The following is a 21247-nucleotide window of genomic DNA, read 5'->3' as shown; positions in this document are numbered from 1 at the left end:
CACCGCCACAGTTTCCTAACAAAACACTTCAACTTTAAGAGTGGTCAGTTTGACAAGTGAGGCTGAGAGGAAGTGAAAAGTAGGCAGTGAAGTAAAGGGATCGGGTGTGTATTATTATAATACCAGACTATCTATCAAATAAAAATCATGAAGTATACATGGATTACTTCGATTTCAACCTGTCTTAGATGTCTTAGTCTTGAATACAGGATTTTAAAGAACACTGTGTGACTTTACTATTCAGTTTTAACTAACTTTTAACTATGTGTGGAAAATGGTATTAAGCAGTTGTCATTCAATTTAGTTAGATTAAATCATAGTTTATGTTACTTAAAACTCATTAAACCTAATGAAATTGTAAAACTATTTATATGTTAACAATAAGAAGCACTTTCTCCCTGCAGGTACTTTTTAAAACATTTACTTTGTGCACATTTTTTTAAAACCATCTGCTTGCCATGATTAAAGCTGTAATGTATATAATCGTCTCAATAATCTGTTTCTGGGGGAATTTCACAAATTCCCATAGTACCAATGTATGGCAAAAACTGATTTGACCACAATAAGAAAATCAAATCCTGTGCTAGAGAATGACAGCGACAAAAGAGAAAGATCCCATTGCACAGTTATCCAGCTGCTGGAACGTCAAACAGTTTACGTTCCCCTGGGAAAGTTTGTCAGTCGACAATGATGAACACAAACGCATTCTATTCATGCAGCGTGCACAGACACAGCGGAGCAGACATTGGCCACTGGGTGGGTAAAGAGATCTGGCCATTCTTTAGCTGCCACAGCTTGAGTCTTAACCAATGTAGATTTGACCCTACAGGCTCTTCTGAACTGAATGTACGTCTGCTGTGAAAATCTGATTGTTAATAAGCAGTCAGCGCATGATAATCTAAACTAACAGAAACCAAACTCTAATAATACTATGTAGGCTTTTCAGCATTTTATCCAGAATTACTTTCTTGAAGCACTCTGTTTTAGCTAATATTAACTAGTGATATTCACACAAGAACTAATGGACAGAGTTAATTTTACACTAGACTGGTATGTACAGTATGTGAGAGATAGATAACCATTAGTGGTAACATTTATCATTTCCACTTATTATTACTGTAATTCCCGTCATGTTATATTCAATAATCATCTTCATCACACATAAAATCTGTTTTTTTTTATTTATATCATACTTAATAGAGATATATTTATGTTAAGTCAATTATAGTTTTTTCTTTGTTTTTTATATATAATCTTGCAGTTCGGCAGCAGCCCATAGCATTAGCTGATCTTATTTCTGCTGGTTTTCATGTAATATATTTAAGGTGTTTTTTTCATTACTGCTGGCTTCTTGGGCAGCCCAAAGAATGATGCAGAGTCCAGGAGCAGCATGGGATAGATTATTTCACCGAAAAAGAAGAAACTTGAAGAGTAACAGCAAGTGAACAAATTATTTTATGCATTTTATTAAAAATGAAAGCTTTTTTTTTTCTCTGAGCACCAAAGGGAGAATTAAGAGAGTGATCATATTCAGTGTTTCCGATTGGTTAATTGATGAAGGCAGTAAAACATTTTATGAATTTTAATGATTTTTATTATCTGTTCAAAAAAATTATATTTAGGATGGATTAACTAGTTTTCAATGTAACCTAAGTCTATTCTCCGCATCCTGGCAGAAGAAAAAATGCTTTTATGAGTCATGAGGCAAAAGTAGAAGTCCAAGTGGAAGTCATTGCTGTTCAAGTCCAAGTTGAGTTGCAAGTCTTTTAGATTTTTTTCAAGCTCAGTGTGAAGTCATCAAATACATGCCTCAGGTCCCCAGGCAAATGTTGATCCATCAAACTGAATTCAGTGACCTGAAGCAGAAACAAGATCCAACTGTTGGAATGCTGGAATTGGTTTAGTCAAACTACCAGCTTGTGTTCTTACAAAGGCAGATCAGGACAAACCATTATACTGTAGGTTAGGTACCCATTAAAAGCAGGTATTACCAGTAGACGTGTTATAAAATATATCGAAAGCCTTGTTAAACATGGTATAAAAAACAATGAAGAATGACAAAACTAGTCATTCTTAAAATAAAAGTATAGTTAAAATCTTAATGGACTGTTAATAGCTGGTTTGTAATGGATATCCAAGAATACTCTACTTGCCAAAAACATACAGTAATTGTGAATGATTATTAACTGATTTTATAGCAAGTCCAGTGTAAATTGATTTTTTGGATGTAACTGTGATATTATTTGCATTCTCTTCAGGTGGATTAAATCAATTTCCCCTTGGCCTCAATAACTGGCTATGGTGATTTTGGCATCAACAACTACAAGCAGGCATTTCACTAGTTATTGATTAATGTTTCATGCCACAGTTGAGAAGTTTTGGCTCAACAATTATATAGAACTTCTTCAACTTAGTAACACAATTACATTGTTTTTCAGCGGATCCTAGAAAATATCATCAGAAGGTAGGCATAAACTTTGAATAGGTCATCGAAAACTTGTGTAAATGTCTTTGTCTTCAGCTGTTCCAAAGTAGACTTTAGTTTAGTTTTGCTCAAAGAAGGATGATTTAACATTCTTTTGATTACATCTTCAATGCTGAACTTATGGTGCCTTTAAAAGTGGCAACTTGTTCAGCAAAGCATTTTCAAATCATGACATTGCAACAGATGTCATGTTAATTGTTAATTTTATCAACTTTTTCCATAATCATTTTTTGTTTCACTATGGACTCTTCGCTCGTATAAATTGTACTGTATTAGATATTCAAAAGCCTTTAATACAGTCACACACCAAAGATTTATTCTGAAACAAGAAGATGTAGGCATAATAGGTAACACAAGAGTTGTGGGACTCTGGAACAAACTACTGAGACATGTAGTTGAAGCAGAAAATTGACAACCTTTAAGAAGAATCTGGATGAGATACTGAGACAGCTTAATTATTAGCTAAACAAACTGGCTTGAGGGACTGAATAGTCTCCTCTCAACTGTCAAATTTCCTATGTTCTTATTTTTGTGAGTTTTGTATATATTAGTGTAATGGGAAGAACATTACATGAAAGACACTCTTCACACTATATGTTAATTAATTTTATCTCTTTAGGTTTAAATACACGGATCTAACATTTGTGTCGCTTACAGGGTATTGTTGTGGTATGTTCGAAAATAGTGCGGCGTCAGTAGGGAAGTAGTGCTATTTCACCATTATCATTATTTTTGCTTTGTTTTATAATCAGAAAATTCAGATATCAGTACAACACAGTGCTACTACCACCATGCTTAAGAACTAGTAAGAGGTTCCTCTTGTGGAACACAGTATAAGCTTTTCTCCAGACATAATGGAACTGAAAAGTATAAACTTCAACTTGTCTACCCAGAACTCTTGAACATTCAAATTCTTTTTAAAGATCAACTGTGGAAAATTTCATGCACTGGTCTCAGAGATTTTTTAACAAGAGAGCCATTCCAGAAAAGAATGTTTGTAGGCAGTGTGGTGTAGTGATTATGGTTTTGCACTTCATACCCTAAGGTTGTGGGTTCAAATCCTGCTACTGACACTTTGTGACCAATGAGCAAATCACTTAACTTGCTTGTGCTCCAATTGGGAAAACCAAAAGAAATGTAACCAATTGTATCATAAATGTTGTAAGATGACTTGGATAAAGGAGACAGACAAATAAGTAAATGTAAATGGTAGATATCAGCATTTTGTCTATAGGTTTTCAGGAATTCCTTTGAAATTTGTCAAAATGTGTCTCTACATCCTTTGTGCTAAGATCTTCTCTCTGATGAGAAAGGTCAAAGTTAGAATTCAGCCAGGCATTGTCATCAACCAAAGAATTCCAGCAACTGATTCTAATCATCCATTTTCTGGGTGAGTACTCCAGAATTACTATGGCATCAGTTCAACTAAGGTCACCTCTACTTCTATAACCCACAAAATAATCTGATGAAATTCAAAGTGAAATAGATGCAATTACGCAAAATATCATACATCAGGAATATACTTCTAAATGGCACGATATAGGCAGAAAGTGTGGCTAGTGAATATACAAGGTTGCCATATTCAGTCTCACTTATTAACCTGAAACAAATCAGTCAACTATCGATTGCTGCACTCATCACATTTTGACATAAAGATCACCCCAGTCTTAGCAATTTCTTATCATCTCTAATTCATTATTTCAAGCTTTCGTTTTAATGGTAAGACTGATCATTGAATTATCCTCAGCTTTTGTTGTCAGCATGTTATTACAAATGTCCCAATTCAAATACAAAACGTCTCAAGTAGACTTGACTGGGTTCAGCTCAAAGGTGATAGCAGTGAGACCCCTGTGCCTCTTTCTAGCACAATTTCCTAATTCTGCCAAAATGTTCCTTTAAAAAAAAGCCAAGTAGAGTACTTCTTCCAATGTGGGATCTTAAATTATAAATAGTAATAATAGTCGTTCTTTACATTTATACAGCACTTTTCTCACTACTCAAAGTGCTCTCCACACAGGGAGGACCCGTGAAGCAAACCGATAATCTCCTTACAGCAAAACATCCGTGATACCACTGCAACTTATGAAGCAATGGATTAATCAAGAAAGAAACAAAAAACAGACAGTTAAACAAAACAAACTACACAGGCAATTTCCAAAAAGAAAAATAAGTTTCCAAAAGAGAAAAAAATAAAACAAACAATACCACAACCTTAAACATTTACCCACATTGTGGTTACGCTTTGTGTTTTTGTATTTAATTGTATAAATATTTTTATTGTGGGCTGTTGATAAAGATATTTTACTTTATGCACTACATAGAACAAATTGTAGTCTTCATCATACAAAATGTATAACTATTTCTGTTGACTTTATGAGCATTCTCATGATTTCTTATTAAATCCTGTAACCTAGCAGTCCAACAGTTTCTGTGTTTCATGTTCCAGCAGTAGATGCTGTTGGTTTTTCTAAAAGAACATAAGAAATTTGATAAACGAGAGGCGATCATTCAGTCCATCAAAGCAGTTTGTTTAGCTAATATCTAAGCTGTCACAGTATCTCATCCAGATCCTTCCCAAAGGTTGTCAAGGTTTATGCTTTAACTGCTTGTCTTGATAGTTTATTCCAGAGTCTCACAACTCTTTGCAAAAAGAAGGGCTTCCTTGCTTCAGTTTTAAATGCACTTATTCCTTAATTCCCACTGATGTCCTTGAGTACGTGATTCTCCTGCTAATGAAGACTAGTTATTGAGGTTGCCTAACACTAGCCATTGTGGAATAAAATTTCTAGTTTCGCAAACTTTCCAAAGGTTAACTGTTTACTTTCATTATAATTGTTATGATGCACCACACAAATAGTTGGTGATTAATTTTCCTCTTGTCAGAATTATGAGATGCTCAGCTAGATGTTACCCAAGCCAGCCATTTTGCCAGCCTTGTTCTTGCTACTTAGCCATTAACTACTACTTGTATCTTTGATTATTTGAGTTTTAAGTGGATGGTAATAACTCATGGTGGCTCGCATTGCTGGCTCAGGGACCAGAGGTTAATTTCCAGCTTGGTCAATGTCCATGTGTTTGTAAAGCTTTTGCATTCTGTCCAGCTATGTGCCTCTTTGTTTAAGATAGACCCCAGATCTCCATCACCATGTAAAGGAAAATGAAGATTCAGAAAATCAATGGATTAAATAAATCACTTCTATGATGCTGAGGCAGCATTACCCTCCCCTCAATGTAAAACACACTCAGGAAGAGAGAGTGGACAGCTTCAGATACCAAAGTGCCCACCTCACAGAGGACCTACCCTGGTCCACACACATGGACACAAAGAAGGCACAACAATGTCTTTCCCACCTCAGGGATTTCAGGTTGCCGTCCCAATTACAAAAGAACTTCCTACACATCCACCATTGAAAGTATCCTGACAGGAAGTAGCAGCGCCTGGCTTGGGGAACAACACACAGCAGGTCTGCAAAACTCGGCAGAGAATGGCGCTGTCAGCTAAATGCATCCCTGGGTGTGTGCTCTGTAACTTCTAGGACATATACACTTAATGATGTCAGACAAGGGGAAAGAAAATTATTTGTGACACTATTGTCTAGAAACACATGATACCCTGTGGTTAACTCTCTTATATTAAGTAATTTACACTATTAGGTCATTTATTTAGTTATTTTTTAAATCACGTATTTATAATTCTATTAATGGTTTTTGCTATTATAAGTCGTGTATTATTGTTATTACCTTTTTGTATTCTTCGTAAAAGCAGTTATTGGAGTTGAGCAACTGTGCATTTCACTGTATAATTTGTATTTGATAAAATCTGATTTGATACTGTTGTGATGGCAGTAGACTTGATTTTACATCCCTGCTGTGATTTCCTTTTTGAACAGTACAGTATGTCTTCAGGAAGCACAGAAGAAAAATAAGGCAAATACCTCTAGATAACTAACCTTGGTTTGAGAGACTGTTTATGACTCAATGAATTTGAATGGCTATTCCATCATGTGGGCTGCAGATGTGAGGCATACTGTTTGTAAAACATGGGATTCAAGTGTTTTCCATCCATTGTCTGAAGACATGCTGTTAGGTGCAGACATAGCACTAAGTTGGTGTGGTGTGGATACGTAAGCATGCATTGTAATGGACTAACCTCGTGTTCAGGATTGGTTCTTGCTTTGTGTCCATTGGTACCATAACAGGCTCTGGCTTTCGATGACTAAAACAAACAAAAAAAATTAGAAAATGGACAGAACGATTAAAAAAATATTGCTTTGAGGAACTGCTTAAATTTTATGCATGACAAATTTGTCTTTTCAAGGGATCCAAATCATTGTCCCATCCATTCACAACTTTTAACTTGCAGTTTCTAAGAATACTACATATGAACTGTGTGTGAGGTATTTTCTCAAAAATATGAAAGAATGGATCTCTGTGTACTGCATAGTTTTGCACACATTTCCACCATGTATTCATTTTTAATAACAAGGCCAGTAATTACAGTTACTTTTGTATCTGTGCAATGTTATTCATGTGTATCGGTTTGTAACTTGAAGGATTTGAAGTTCCAGATGGTCTCACAATAAGAAGCCTGTCAGATCATTACCATAACAATGTGGCTATGCAGAGCACTCCTTTGTGTCTTTGTGGCAGCACTCTGGGAGACGTGTCTTAGTTAAACATTATGTCATGGCAGAGTGCTTCACTTCTTAGTAGTCTCTCTTAGCAGATACTGGCCTGAGAATGTCTTCAGCCAATCTAAGACCATTAACATATTTCTGTAAGACTTATAAAAATGGATGGAAGACAGTATGAATTCGAATTTTTCTATATATTGAAGGTATAAAACTGTTTTAACAGGAAATTATGTTATTATGTCAGCATTTATGATGCTATTTTTGTTGTTTATGCATTTATTATATATATATTTATGTGTATGTATATATGTGTATATATATATATATATATATATATATATATATATATATTCATTGCATTCGTAGTCTGTGTCACAATCTGATTTTATGGGTGGTTACCTACCAGGTAACACTTGTGGTTGGTCAGCAAGTCAGCTAACATCCGCCACGGTGCCCTCATTTCAGTTGCGAGAAGCAGATCATAGAATGGTTGAAATAGTTTACTGTCAAATAATGCAAAGAGTACGCGACACGTGTTTCGCCCTAATTCTGGGCTCATCAGGCGTACACACTCACTGCACCCCCCCCACGGGGAATTGAACCTCGGACGTCAGTGTGTACGCCTGATGAGCCCAGAATTAGGGCGAAACACGTGTCGCGTACTCTTTGCATTATTTGACAGTAAACTATTTCAACCATATATATATATATATATATATATATATATATATATATATATACACAGTATATATATATATATATATATGAGGGCTGGGAATCAAACTGTATGTGAATAATCGCCATTAAAATATGTAATTATAAAATGAATACATAAATGGTGAAGTAAATTGTTAGTGCCACATGGAATGACTGGGCATCCCTACCAGAAGAGGGGAAGGTGCCTTACCCAAACGAGACTTACCAAGTGGGTGGAGTTCCCTTACACGGACAGGACGCTCAGGCAATTGGACAAATGTTATGGGATAAATAATGAAGGACAGGGAAGAAGTGTCGCTGGGTACTTTTTATTCCCACAGGATGCTAGATAGTAGCGGCCCTGGATATCGGTTGGAAACCAGTAGTATGACAGAGCAGCCCTGATGGGGTCCATGGGTGCCGACAGAGTGCACTGCAGGGAGTTACACTTCCTACTATCTGAGACTTCCAGATGACCTGGAAGTACTTCCAATGGACAATGCCCTGGCATTGGAAGCACATCAGGGTCCTCAATAAAAGGGACTGCACTGTCTTGTCCAGGTGAGTCAGAGCTAGAAGGAAAGGAAAGCAACACTCAACTGGAGGAGGGCAGTGCAGTGGTGAGAGGAGAGATGATTATGAAGAGATAACTTGTGCTTGGTGCTTGTTGGAGGTATGCTTATAATAAGCATCCATTTATTTGGACTGTTTTGTTTTCTATCACAAAATACACACTGAATCACAAAATTAATGTAGAATCAACACAAAGGAAATGAACAAAAATTAATGGCATCGTTTAAACTTAAACAATGACCTTAAACCTGAACTTTTAACAAAATATTACTTAAGCAAGTACAACCTGAATATGAAAACCTTCCTAAAAGGCAAATTAAAAAGAAGGCAAAAAGAAAACAAGGCTAATGTATTAATTCTCAAATTGGCATAGCATATGAGACACAGACATGTCAAAGTAAAAATTAAGTGATCAAGGTGACGGTTGACTTTGAATGCACTGCTGAAGGCTCATTTAATTGAAAGAATAAGCTTCTCTTAAATCGGTTTACAATAAAACTTGTGGTAAAACTCCGTAAATGCTATCCCCAATTGTTCATCACATAATGATAACTATACTCTACACAAGTGTTTTTCAACTGGAAATAATAGTGTAGTGCCCCTGGGTCCAGATCTGAGAGAGACACACTCCTCAGGTGGTTGAGAACTGTCTGAGAAGGATGTAACTACCTGGAGAAGCCGACATAAAAGCAGCTCTGTGGTTGGCAATTTGTAGACCCAGCACTTAGAGCACTTTAGCAGCCAGGAGACATGTTGGAGGTCCATCTGTCTGGGTGCAGCAACTTTCACAGAGCAAATGGCAGTCTCCAAGCTGCTTTTTTTCCACATCCTGTCTTGCCCTTTTGGACAGTTTAGCACATTTAAGAGATTTAATGCTTTTTTGGTTGGTAGAAACATGGTGTGCCCTGGGATTTGTTTGGGTTACAAAAAAGTATGCCACCACAGAAGAACTACTCTATCTACACTGTTGCTCCTGGCATTAAAAAAGATCTCCATAGCTGCTGTCTCACTTAAAAACTAACACCATACATTACTTGGATGGTTATGTTGCATTCTTTGCAAAAATAACAGAGGTATTCCAAACTGAAATAACGGGAGGTATAGTCATTATATTTCTATTTCATAGCAGTTTCTCATTATATTAGAGCAGTCAGCACTACAAGCTATCTGACAGACTGCCAAGTTAAATACAGAGATACTAGAGACTTATTTTGGTTTTAGTGCCACTCAAAGATAACTTATTTAGTACTTATCTGATATGACATTGATCTGATCTTCTTACAGAAACATGAAATGAAAAAAGGAGAGCGTAATTTTTACCTTCACAACTTTTCTGTGGGGCTAAGTGCCCTCACTGGGCAGTTTCTTGCTGCTGAGGGGAGAGAAGGAGAAGTCCCTGGCAAGTTATCACATATCACAAATACACAGGTGATGCTCGGACAGTCATGCATGACACTGCCTCCCCTAAGCTTGGTCCTACGGGGGTTAGCAGATCTGGCCATGAGGCCATGGGCCTGGAATTTGACCAGGACCAAAGCAAACTCTCGGCCCAGGAGATAGTAGAGAATCTGAGTGATCAGCCCTCCCTTCAATCGGTGTACCTTGTCTCTTGGTTTGACAGTTTCTGGCTGAGATACACAACAGGATCTTTGACAACCTGGCTCAGTACAGCATCAAGGCCAGTGTTGGAGGTGTTGGTCTGGAGGAGCAAAGGAAGAGAGAAGTTAGGGGACAGTAGAATCAGAGTCATCTTCAAATCTTCAAGTCACCAAATGCGGCCTCTGCTATGAGGTTCCATGTCACCGTGCTTCTTCTTTGACAGCTGCATGAGAGGCATGGTTAGACAAAAGCCCCTTGAAGTAGGTGCAGCATTCCCCTGCAGTTCCCATAGGCGGTGCTCTAGTACTCCAACATATCCATCCATCAGGACGACTACTCTCAACCTGCCCTGCTGGTGCACATATGGGAGCTCCACTAGCCTTATGTGTACAGGTGGAATACCAGACCCTCTGGGATGTACTCTCTCTTTCGCCTTATATTAAGGCTTTTTAGCCTGGAAAGGTACCAGTAACCAACCTGGTCAGGATATTTATCCATCCAGGTCCTTTCATGGAGACTCCTTGGCTGGACAAGGAAGCAACTATTCCGGCTTGGATACAATACAGAGACATGGACTAGAAAACCTGAAAACAGTCAAGGAAAGTCTTGAGGAAGAGAGTCAAGAGTGGCATCAGGTGTTTGTTGTTTTGTTACCTTGATTTTTTTTTTTTGCTCATACTAATCCTTGCCATATATTATTTTCCAAGTAAAGTCCTTTTTACCAAGATTCTGGCATCCTTGGCATTACGTTGGGTTTGGAGACAGTTCATGAGCATCCCAAATTTTATGCAGCTATATAAAATGAACGAATAAATGAAAGGTGGTTGGCCTTTGTTGTAAGTAAACAGCTATGTTATAATTGCTGTCAGAAGTTGTGTGCACTTAAGGTAAATTACTCAGAAATGGTATCTTATTTACATTTCAGAGCTCTTCTGGATGCTGAAAGTTTGAGAGTAAAGATGCCTCTAGGAGAATTACAAAGGTCCTCCTTCAGAAAAGGTAAGAGCAGTGCTGGGAAAGCAATTGAATCGAGCATTGCTGTTAGGCCAATATACAGTAAAATAATGTTTTCTAAAATTTCAACAATTCTATATATAAATGAGCAGATAAGATGTGTTTCTTATTATAATTATTTAAATAATTTGCTTTATTTAAAATATCTGAGAAGAGAATTGACCACCGACAGAACAATATGTAACTCAGTAATATTTATTTTCTTTTTCACAGATATTAAACTGGACAAAAGTAAAGGACTTGGACAAAATGTTCACTCACCTCTGGTCAGCACTGCTGAAAGTGGGGAAGCTCACATGAAAAAGAGCTCACCACAGTTTTATACTCCTTCACAGACAAAATCTTTCATGTTAACATCAACACCTTTTGTGCCTTCCGAAGAAAGCCCTAAAGTACCTCAAAAGATTATGACGGCGACAAGTTTAGTCACAGAAAGTACACACCAAGAAAACCTAAATGCAACTGTTGAAACCAAGGACAGCACTCCAGTGTCAGTATCCAGATCAAAAAGAAACATTGAAGAAGTACTCAGTAATTCGATGGAAGAGGTGACATCCAATACATCTCCTCCTGATGTTACACATGAAAAGGTCACCAATGGCACATTCAGTGCTGAATCATCAGCCTCAATGCGAGCTTTTGACGTTGAACTAACTGCAGAGAAAACAACAGATACCTTAACTTATTCAATACCATTGTATGATCATAGTAAAAATGGAACATCAAGTAGTGAAAATACCGCTGAGCATTTTATAAAAGAAAGTAGCGAGAGTCAGGATTATTTGGAGAGCTGTGATGGTAGCAAAACACATACTAAGGCAGTTCCTGTAGAAGTCCAAGAATACAATAACGTCGATGTGCCTGATAGTCATCAAGAGCCCATAACCAAAGAGCAGGAGGTTCAAATAACAGAGGAGGAAGGAAATGACAAAGAAATTACCAAAGAGAAGACTATGAATGTTGCAGAAGGGCCACAGTTTGAACATCTGGCCTGCAATACACAATCACTTTTAATGAATGAAACTGAAACACAAATGACACCTGTGGTCATTCATTCAGATGACACAGTGAACACTGAACTTGTTTCAGCATCTACAGTTAATTATGTGAAGGATACAATGCTAGAACATCTGGATTTAAAATATACTGCTATAGAAAAAGCTGCAGAAACTGACATATCTTCAGACCATCATGCTATTGATGTGAATGCCAAAGGTAAAGAAGAGTTGCAGCATGATCTGGACAGTCCAAGATCTGAATCAACAGACATTGCAGTACAATCTATTAGCACAAACAGTGAAATGATTAAAGATCAAACTTTGGAAATGAATGATACTGAACAAGAAAGTGGCACCTGGAAGGCTGAAGATTCATCATCCACTGTTGTGCAAGCTCCTATAGATGAATCAGAATATTCCATATCAGAAACTGACTTTCTACAAAATGCTGGCAAATTAGAGTCAAATCAGAATGATTCTACTAATGATATCACTGAAGTGACCAAAGAGGATGCAGAATCAGAAGATAGCATACATTTAGTCTCAGGCAACATGGACTTAAGAAAAGGAAGCCAAGAAATTATTACAGAACAGCTAACTTCAGAGAATGACTTTGAGAAACAGAACATCCCAGAAACATCCCTAACCAATGAGAAAGGGAGCCTTATAGAGAGTACAGAGAGCTGTGCACTTGATGGGACACTGGTTGATACAGAATCACACACCATACATGGAAAGATTTTTGAAAACGATAGCAGAAATTTAGAGGAAGAACATGGGGAGGAAATAAGCAAAATGGCAGAGGAAAATCTGTTTCTAAAAGAGAGCGAACATGAAGCTCTTTCGAATACCATGGCACAATTTCAAAATCCAGAAACAACTGTTTCCCCTGAAGTCTTAAAAGAAGATTTTGAAGAGAAAATTGCAGAGGAACTTAGAACTGAAACAAATGTAATGGAAAGCTTGACACAAGAAGGTATGGAAGTAGCAATGGAAAGTGAAGAACAAACTGAACTATATACTGAAGCAGAGATTGAAACAGATGAGGAAGCACATATTCAATTGGAATATGAAGCAACCAGTGATCTTGAGGAAACATATGAAATAAATCAGGAAGAAAATACTCGAGTGAGGGGAGATAGTGAAGGATTAAATGGCATGCATGTGGAACAAGATGACTCTCTGGTAAATGCAATTAAAGAGGGAGGCATGTACTCTTTTAACGAAAATGCCTTGGAATATGACAAAAACATACAAATAGTGGTGGAGGAGAACAAAGATGAATCAATAGCAACAGAAAATGAAAAAGAGTCCAGTCTCCAGAGTGAACCAAAAGTGACCCAGGAAATAGCCACACATTTAACAGCAGACAATGAAGAGAACTTTTGCCTTCCTGAAGAAACAGAGATGGCACAAGAGGAAGATATAGCAGAACATGATGAAGACATTAATTCTAATAATGAAACCCATGCAGACATACAGATAACAACAGTAAATCAAGATGACTTCTCTAATGATCCAGATAAACATCTGGTGAAAGATACATGTTTAACAACAGATAGTGAAGGAAGCAACTTATTTAAAACAGAAGAGACAGCCAGTGAGGAAAAAGTAAGGTTAACAGAGGAAAAAGATGAAGAACTCAAAATGGAAACACAATCTCAGTTACCAGTGAATGATGAAGGAGATATCATCCAGGAAAAAGAAATTTACGCAATAGAGGAAAATGACAAAAACGAAGTTCCTAAACAAACAGAGGTAGAAGAAGAGGAAAAGGAGCCTCAGACATTGGCAATTAAAGATGATACCAGTCTTTCAAATGAAACAGAAATAAACTTGGAAAAAGTTACAAATCTGATGGCATTGAAAAGTGAAAAATGCCTTGGCAATGAACAGGGCATACAAGAAAAAATGGAAAATGATGAAAACACAGATATATCTAAAGAAAGAGACACGGAAGAGGAGGAATATACATATAATATGTTGGAAAAAGAAAAGGATGACAGCCTATCTAAAGAAACAGAGATCGTTCAGGAAAAAGACATACAAACATACAAAGAAATTGAAGGCGATGAACACTTTTCTCAAAAGACAGAACTAGATCAGATATCTGAGGAAATGAAAGAACTCACTAGGGCACTTGAAGAAAAAGAAATAGACCTGGGAGAAGAATTACATATGTCAGGAGAAACTGAAGAACAAGCTGATCTATTTAAAGAAGCAGAAAGTGAACGGGGAAAAGACACACTAATATCTGAGGAAACTGAAGGATCTAAAGGATCAGAGATGGATCATGAAGAACACAGACAGATAATAATTCATGCTGAAGAAGAAATGGGCTTATCTAAAGAAACTGGGAAAGACCAGGAAGAAGATACAATGACAAGAGATCAAACTGAAAATAACAGAGAGACATTAGAGGAAATTCAAGAAGATACCAAGTTGCACAAAGAAACCGAACCCAACATGGAGGAGGATCTAGAGAAAGACACATATATACCAGAAGAAAAGGAAGAAGACAGCATCTTATCTAAGGAAACAGAGATAGATGAAGCCATAAAGATACCAGTTGCAAACCAAGATGACATTAAGCTGTCTAATGAAGCAGAAGTTTGCCAAGAACACGATATACTGACATCAGGGGAAACTGAAGAAGACACCAAACTTTTTAGAGTAGATGAGATAGACCAGAAGGAAGCTGTTCTGACATCAGGCAAAACTGAAGAAGATGACAGTTTATCTAAGGAAACAGAGACTGTACAAGAAGAAAGCACACTTAAAATAGCTGAAAATCAAGATGACATCAGGGTTTGCAAAGAAACAGATCAATCCAGAGATGAAGAAGAAATAGAAGTAGAAGAAGCCAGTTTATCTAAAGAAACAGAGATTGACCAGGAAGAAAATACAGAGATAACAGTAAAAACTGAAGATGCCATTAGCCTATCTAATGAAGCAGAGATAGATCAAGAAAATGAAGAACAGACAGAACTGGAAAATCAGTATGAAACCATGGTCTCTAAAGAAAGAGAGTTGCAGAAAGAGGAAGAATTTTTAACATTAGAGAAAACTGACGATGGCTTCAGCTTATCTAAAGAAACAGAGTTGAATGAGGAAGAAAACCGACAGGCAATAGTGGAAGAAGACATCATCTTACTTAAAGAGGCAGAGACAGACCAGGATGAAAGCATGGCATTATTCAAAGAAAAAGACAGCACTTTATTGAAACAAATAAAAACAGATGAAGTAGAAGGCAAACCAACAACAGTGGAAATCCAAGATGACATCAGGATTTCTCAAGAAGCAGAAGTGTATCAGGAAGGGGAGGATACAATGATAACAGAGAAAACTGAAGAAGACATCAAACTATATCAAGCAGATCAGACAAAACAGGAAGGTGAAAAACATGTATCAGGAGGAACAAAAGATGAAACCAATTTATTGCAAGAATTCGACAAAGACCAGAAACTAGATACACAGAAATCATCTGCAATCAATAATGATGCAATTTTTTCAAAATCAATTGAAATAGAACAGGAAGAAAACAAACAGATTGAAATTGAAATTGAAGAAAACATTACACCATCTGAAGAAACAGAGATAAAGCTGGAGGATGACAAACTAATAACAACAGAAAGTGAACAAAAGGAATCTGAAGATATGGTGGTGAACCAGGAGAAACAAATGCATATATCAGAGGAAACCAAAGAAGATGGCATTCATATACCTAAAGAAACAGAGGTAGATCATGAAGAAAGCAAACAGATAAGAATGGAAAAAGAAACAGAGGAAGATGGCAAGGAACATGCACTCATCTCAGAAAAAAACGAAGAAAATACTACTTTATCTGAAGAAATAAAAACTGGCCAGGAAGAAATCAGTCATATGAGAGGAGAAACAGAAGACGTCATTACTCCCTCTATATCAGTAAAAATAGAACAGGAGAAAAATGAAGAGATAAAAGTGGAAATAGATGAAGAAGAAGAACAAGAAGAACAAGAAGAAAAAGTGATAATGCCAGAGGAAGACAAAGACATAAGAATGGAAAGTGAAGATATGATTGATCAGGAGAATTATATACATTTATCAAAGGAAACTGAAGACACTGGTTTATCTAAAGAAGCAGAGGTACATAGCATAGTAATAGGTAAAGAACAGGAAGACATTAAAATATCAGATGAAACAGAAGATAACCAAATGAAGCACAGTCTCAATAAAGAAGTAGAAATAGACCAGTGGGAAACCATACATACAGACATTGACATTGAAGAGAATGCCAGTCTGTCTAATGAAGCAGAAATAAAGCAAGAGAAAGCCAAAGAAATAACAATGGAAATGGAAGAAGACATAATCCTATCTAAAGAAACAGAAATCAGTCAGGAGCAAAACAAAAATGCATTGGAAGAAGGTGAAGAGCATATCATCCTCTGCAAAGAAAGAGAAATAAATCAGGTGGAAGACAAGCACTCAGCAGTGGAAATTAAAGAAGATGCCAACCAATGCAAAGATACAGAGATGGATGAAGAGAGAGATGGACAGACATCTAGAAAAAGTGAAGATGGTAAGGAAGATACCAGCCAATCTGAAGAAAAAGAATTGGAGAAAGAGCAAATTTATCAGACATCTGAGGAAAATGAAGAAGATAGCAGCAACTCCAAAGTTAGTGAGGTAGAAAATGAAGATGGCAAAAAGATAATAGCTGAAAACGAAGAAGATAGCAATCTATGCAAAGGAACAGATGTGGAATACAAACTTGCATCCATAGTAAGTGAAGAAGAAGCCAGCTTCCATAAAGAAATGGCAATAAATCAGGAACAAGTGGAAAATGAAGGAGAAAATGGCCCATCTAAACAAGATGAAATTGAGCAGGAAGAAGACACACCAATATCATGTGAAACTAAAGAAGACACTATCCAATGTAAAGAAAAGGTAGCGGAGGAAGGAGACATTCAGACATTTGAGGAAATTGGAGAAGAAGATAAAGGAATTGAGACAGACCAAGTAGAAGAAGAAAAAGAAAACATTATTCTTACCGTGAATACTGAAGAAGACACTAACCTATCCAAAGAAACAGAGGTGGACCAGAAATATTACACAGAGACATCAAAGGAAAGAGAACAAGAAGTTCATTTCTCTGATGAAATAGTAACAAACCAGGAAGCAGACAAATGGACAAGAATGGAAAATGAAGAAGACACACACGTATCAAGTGAAACCGAAGATGACATCATTCTATCTAAAGAAAAAGAAACGGAAGAAGAAGAGGCCATTCAGATATCAACTGAGAAAGACCAAGAAGATGGAGAAATAATAACAGTGGAAGCTAAAGAAGATGCTAAAGTAAAAGAGGAAGATGCTGAACTGTCAATGGGAAGTGAAGAAGCAACAAGTCCATTTCAGGAAACAGAGAGCACACAGATTGAAGACACACATATAGTAGTGGAAAGTAAGGATGACAACAGCCTCTCTGTAGAAATAGAGGCAGGCCAAGAGAAAGAAACACAAATATCAGGGAAAGTAGAAGAAGATGTTAAAATCTGTAATGAAACAGAGACAGGTCAGGGGGACAAAATAACGTTAACAGTGGAAATGGAAGAAAACATTGATCTAAATAAAACAATAGAGACAGACAATGATCAAGAAACGCAAACATTATGTGGAAATGGAGAAGAAACCGTTCAACCTAAAAAGACAGAAAACCTCCTGGAAGAAGACAGACATATAACAGAGGAAACTAAAGGTTACAGTAGCTGGTCTAAAGAATTAGAATTAGACTCACAGATCATAAGGGAAGATGAAGAAAATATTAATGTCACTGAAAAAACAGAGCAAGACCAGGATAAAGACACACTGAGTTCAGAGGGACATCATGAAGAAACCAATCTCTATAAAGAGGCAGAGAGTAAAGACTATGACAATGAAGGGCTCCCAGACATAAAGACAGATGAAAGACTTAAAGATATCGAGGGAGAATGCTCTGAAGAAATGAGTGCTGAAGTGCATGAATGCAGAGAAATGCAAGAACACAAAGATACAGACATATTAGCTGAAAGCATGGGTGGCATATTAGATGAAGTTCACAAATCAGTAGATGATGAAGTCAAAAGTCAATTTGAAGTGTTTGATTCATGTTTAACACAGACATCAGTGGAAGAACATGAATCTGCCACGAATCAAGATACAGGGCTCAAAGATTTTGCTGATGACACAGTTAGTAGAGAAGAAGGGGAAATGCTGTCGACGAAGACTAATGTTGATTTCACCGCAGAGCTCAATTTACCCAACAATCTTTACAAGACTTTTGAAAATTTGACAGAATTCAGTGCTAACTCTGAAGACTCTGACGTTTCAGAAGCTGACTCACCCAATGTATCTTATGGTCTTACAGCGAGTAGAGGAATAAGAACAATAATACTCGATGAAGAACCGCAGCAAGAAGTCGTCGATAGTTATTTAACAGAAATTTACAGTGCATTCGGAGATAATAACAAAAGCACAGAGTCTGAAGCACATGAAGAACTGCCAATAGCGCAACACGATCATCAGCTAGAAACGGCTAGTAGCTTTCATACTCTTTCCATTGAAGCAAAGCCACAGTTGCTTATGAATGGAGAACACAAGGACAATGAAAACTCATTTTCAAACTCTTTAAATGGAATTTGTTGTGATCAGACCAATGCCTCTCAGGATAGTCAAGAAGATAAGACAGAAGATTTCCCAGAAGATGACATACACCACTTGCATGACACGAAGGCAGTAGAAACACTGCAAAAGGGAAAGATGGAAATTCTGATTTGTGCTGAAAGTGAGAGTGAGGAATTCTTATCAGATGAGGAGAAAGTGAAAGGAATATGCGCAAGTGAAGAACAATTCTTGCCAGCAGTGAAAGATATCATTGGCTGTGCAGAAGAAGAAGACAAAGAAAATGACCTGAACCAATAAGTCTGAGAGGAACTGAAAAAGCAAACATAAAAAAAGCTGTGCAAGAGAATGGCCAGTGTTTAAAGTACAACTTTAACAGTTTGCCTTCTTTTTGGACATTTTGAGGTTACAATATTGTGACTTAAAATCACTGTGAGTTTTCATGACCAAAACTTTTTCTGATGAGCATTATCATTTGAAAAATTTAATTTTCATAATGATAACTTTTGTGTAAAGTAACATGCCTTTGCGTGAAACATAAAATATTTAAACAAGAATGTTGAGAAGGTCGGAGCTGTAAGAAGACAGAAAATTATTTCAAGCATTGATCTGCAAAGATGTGTGCATCAGAAGAACAAACAGATAAAATTTAAAAGTCAACAGAGAATAACACATGAAACAAATCAAATTAGAATATTATTTATAAAAAAAAGTTTCATAATAATGTCAAAAAGAAGAACTGTAGAATCTAACTGGAAGAGTGAAAATGTCAAATGGCAATAAAGCAGAAACTTGCCTACTTACTGCATGCCATTTTGGACAAATGAACTGAGAAGGGTTAGATGGACAAACGTCTGAACCTTAAAATTCTGACACGAGAAAGGGAGACGTAGTTATGCCGTGTCAACAGTTGTAACAGCAAAAACTGTTGTGCTAACAACACCCGCATTTACATTTACATATTTTCAGTTAAAAGAGTTTAAATTGATTGTGCGCTTTGTTTAGAGTTTGACTAAATATATTCCAACTATTAGTACCCCATGTCTACATTTAATTGACTGTCAGCATGAAGTTAGACCTGTATCATTGTGGACACACCACAAAAAGATATCCTTTATGAACTGCAGATTTCTGTGTGTCAGTTTTTTGGTCTGTTTCTCTTTATTTCCAATATTAAATTCAACAACTCAGGTAAATAAATAACATTATAAAGTACATATATATGTTATCCACTAACACCTCATCCAATGTTGGTTCAAGCCGTATATCCAGTGCTTCCACAGTAACCTGCAACCCTGAAATGGATGGATGGATGGATGGATGGATGGATGGATGGATGGATGGATGGATGGATGGATAGTGTGATTCAGGTAATGTTTAAATAGTGTAACAAGAGGGGGCCAAATTTTAAAAAATGGAACCAAAACCACTCAGGGAAAAATATGAAAAAATGAAAAATATAAAATACAAAGCATGTAGACCCCAAAAGAATAACTTACTTCCATTCCCCACCAGACTGCATGGTTTTGAACCTTTGCCCAGAAAGCAGGGTTGCTAATACACTTGTTCATCTGAAAAGGATGCAAGTACCCCCATCTTCACCTCCCACCCACCTCTTTCCATCACTCATCATCCTGCCCTCTTCTTTTTTTCCAGTGAGCCTTCACCTCAAACTCTCCTTCACTGTTGACTCCATAAGTACTCAGGCATGATGCAGTTTTAAAAATATCCCCAGGAGCATTTATGGATTGAAATTACTTCTGGCATCAGAGACAGCTTGTTCTTTGAAAAACCAGGTCAGATGTTTATCTAATGGTTCCTGAAATGACTACACTTCTGAACCATCTGGCCATTTCCTAAGAGCAGAAATATGGCCTCCCTACACAATGTCTGGGACTATTTGTTGTCCCCATGCTTGATAGGTGGTGAAGTAGCGGCCATCTCTCTCACCTCCCTCAACTTACCTTTGACTGAGAAAACTGGCCCAAGCTTCTCCTGCTACTTGACACTTTTTTTCTAGAAGACACTGCCCCTTGTACTCTCTGATTCTGATCCTGCTGAGCTGCCGGTCGTCTAGCATCCTCATGGATCATCACGAGTAGAACTTCTCCTCAGCCCTCTCTCTCTAGTTTTCCTGCCTATCACTTTTCTTAGCTCACTGGGGATTACAGGATTTACCGACTCCAGCATTCGAATGTTCCATGCCAAGTTGCTGTCTTCCTACCATTGTTGATTTTCTGTCCTCCAGAGGACGTTTGAAAAACTTTACCCCTTGCCAGTCAGCAACCAATTCACAATTTGAGGAAATGGGTCACCAATGACGGAAAGACAGAAGCAAACAAAAAACTACTGAACAGTTAACTATGACAAATCTAAATATGTGTGAGCAATTTTTTTTTTAATTAAAAGTTCCAGGAATTGCCATTTTGAATGCCATATCCATGGCTGTAATAACTGGACAAAGCTGGAGCCATGCATGGATGGCAGATTGTTTGCTCTGTAACTAACACCTTCACATTTTAATGCACTTTCTTCGGATTTCATAGGTGGAATTCCTCAAATGTATGTGTACATCCTTTTAGCCACTGGTGGCCATCATCAGCCAAACT

General features: G+C 37.2%; 1 protein-coding gene across 1 annotated transcript in view; it reads left to right on the top strand.

Moving 5' to 3' along the window:
- Window positions 1-19764, top strand: part of nes (nestin) — a 52775-nt gene extending 33011 nt beyond the window's left edge. Inside the window, exons 3-4 of the mRNA XM_051923302.1 lie at window positions 10913-10986; window positions 11215-19764. Coding sequence (XP_051779262.1) covers window positions 10913-10986; window positions 11215-18938 — 7798 coding nt within the window. The 3' untranslated portion in view covers window positions 18939-19764. The remainder of the gene's footprint in view (window positions 1-10912; window positions 10987-11214) is intronic.
- Window positions 19765-21247: the final 1483 nt, after the last annotated feature.

The sequence above is a fragment of the Erpetoichthys calabaricus genome, chromosome 2 (assembly GCF_900747795.2).
Source record: "Erpetoichthys calabaricus chromosome 2, fErpCal1.3, whole genome shotgun sequence".
In the NCBI taxonomy this organism is placed as follows: domain Eukaryota; kingdom Metazoa; phylum Chordata; class Cladistia; order Polypteriformes; family Polypteridae; genus Erpetoichthys; species Erpetoichthys calabaricus.
This window is presented reverse-complemented; position numbering and strand designations above follow the sequence as displayed.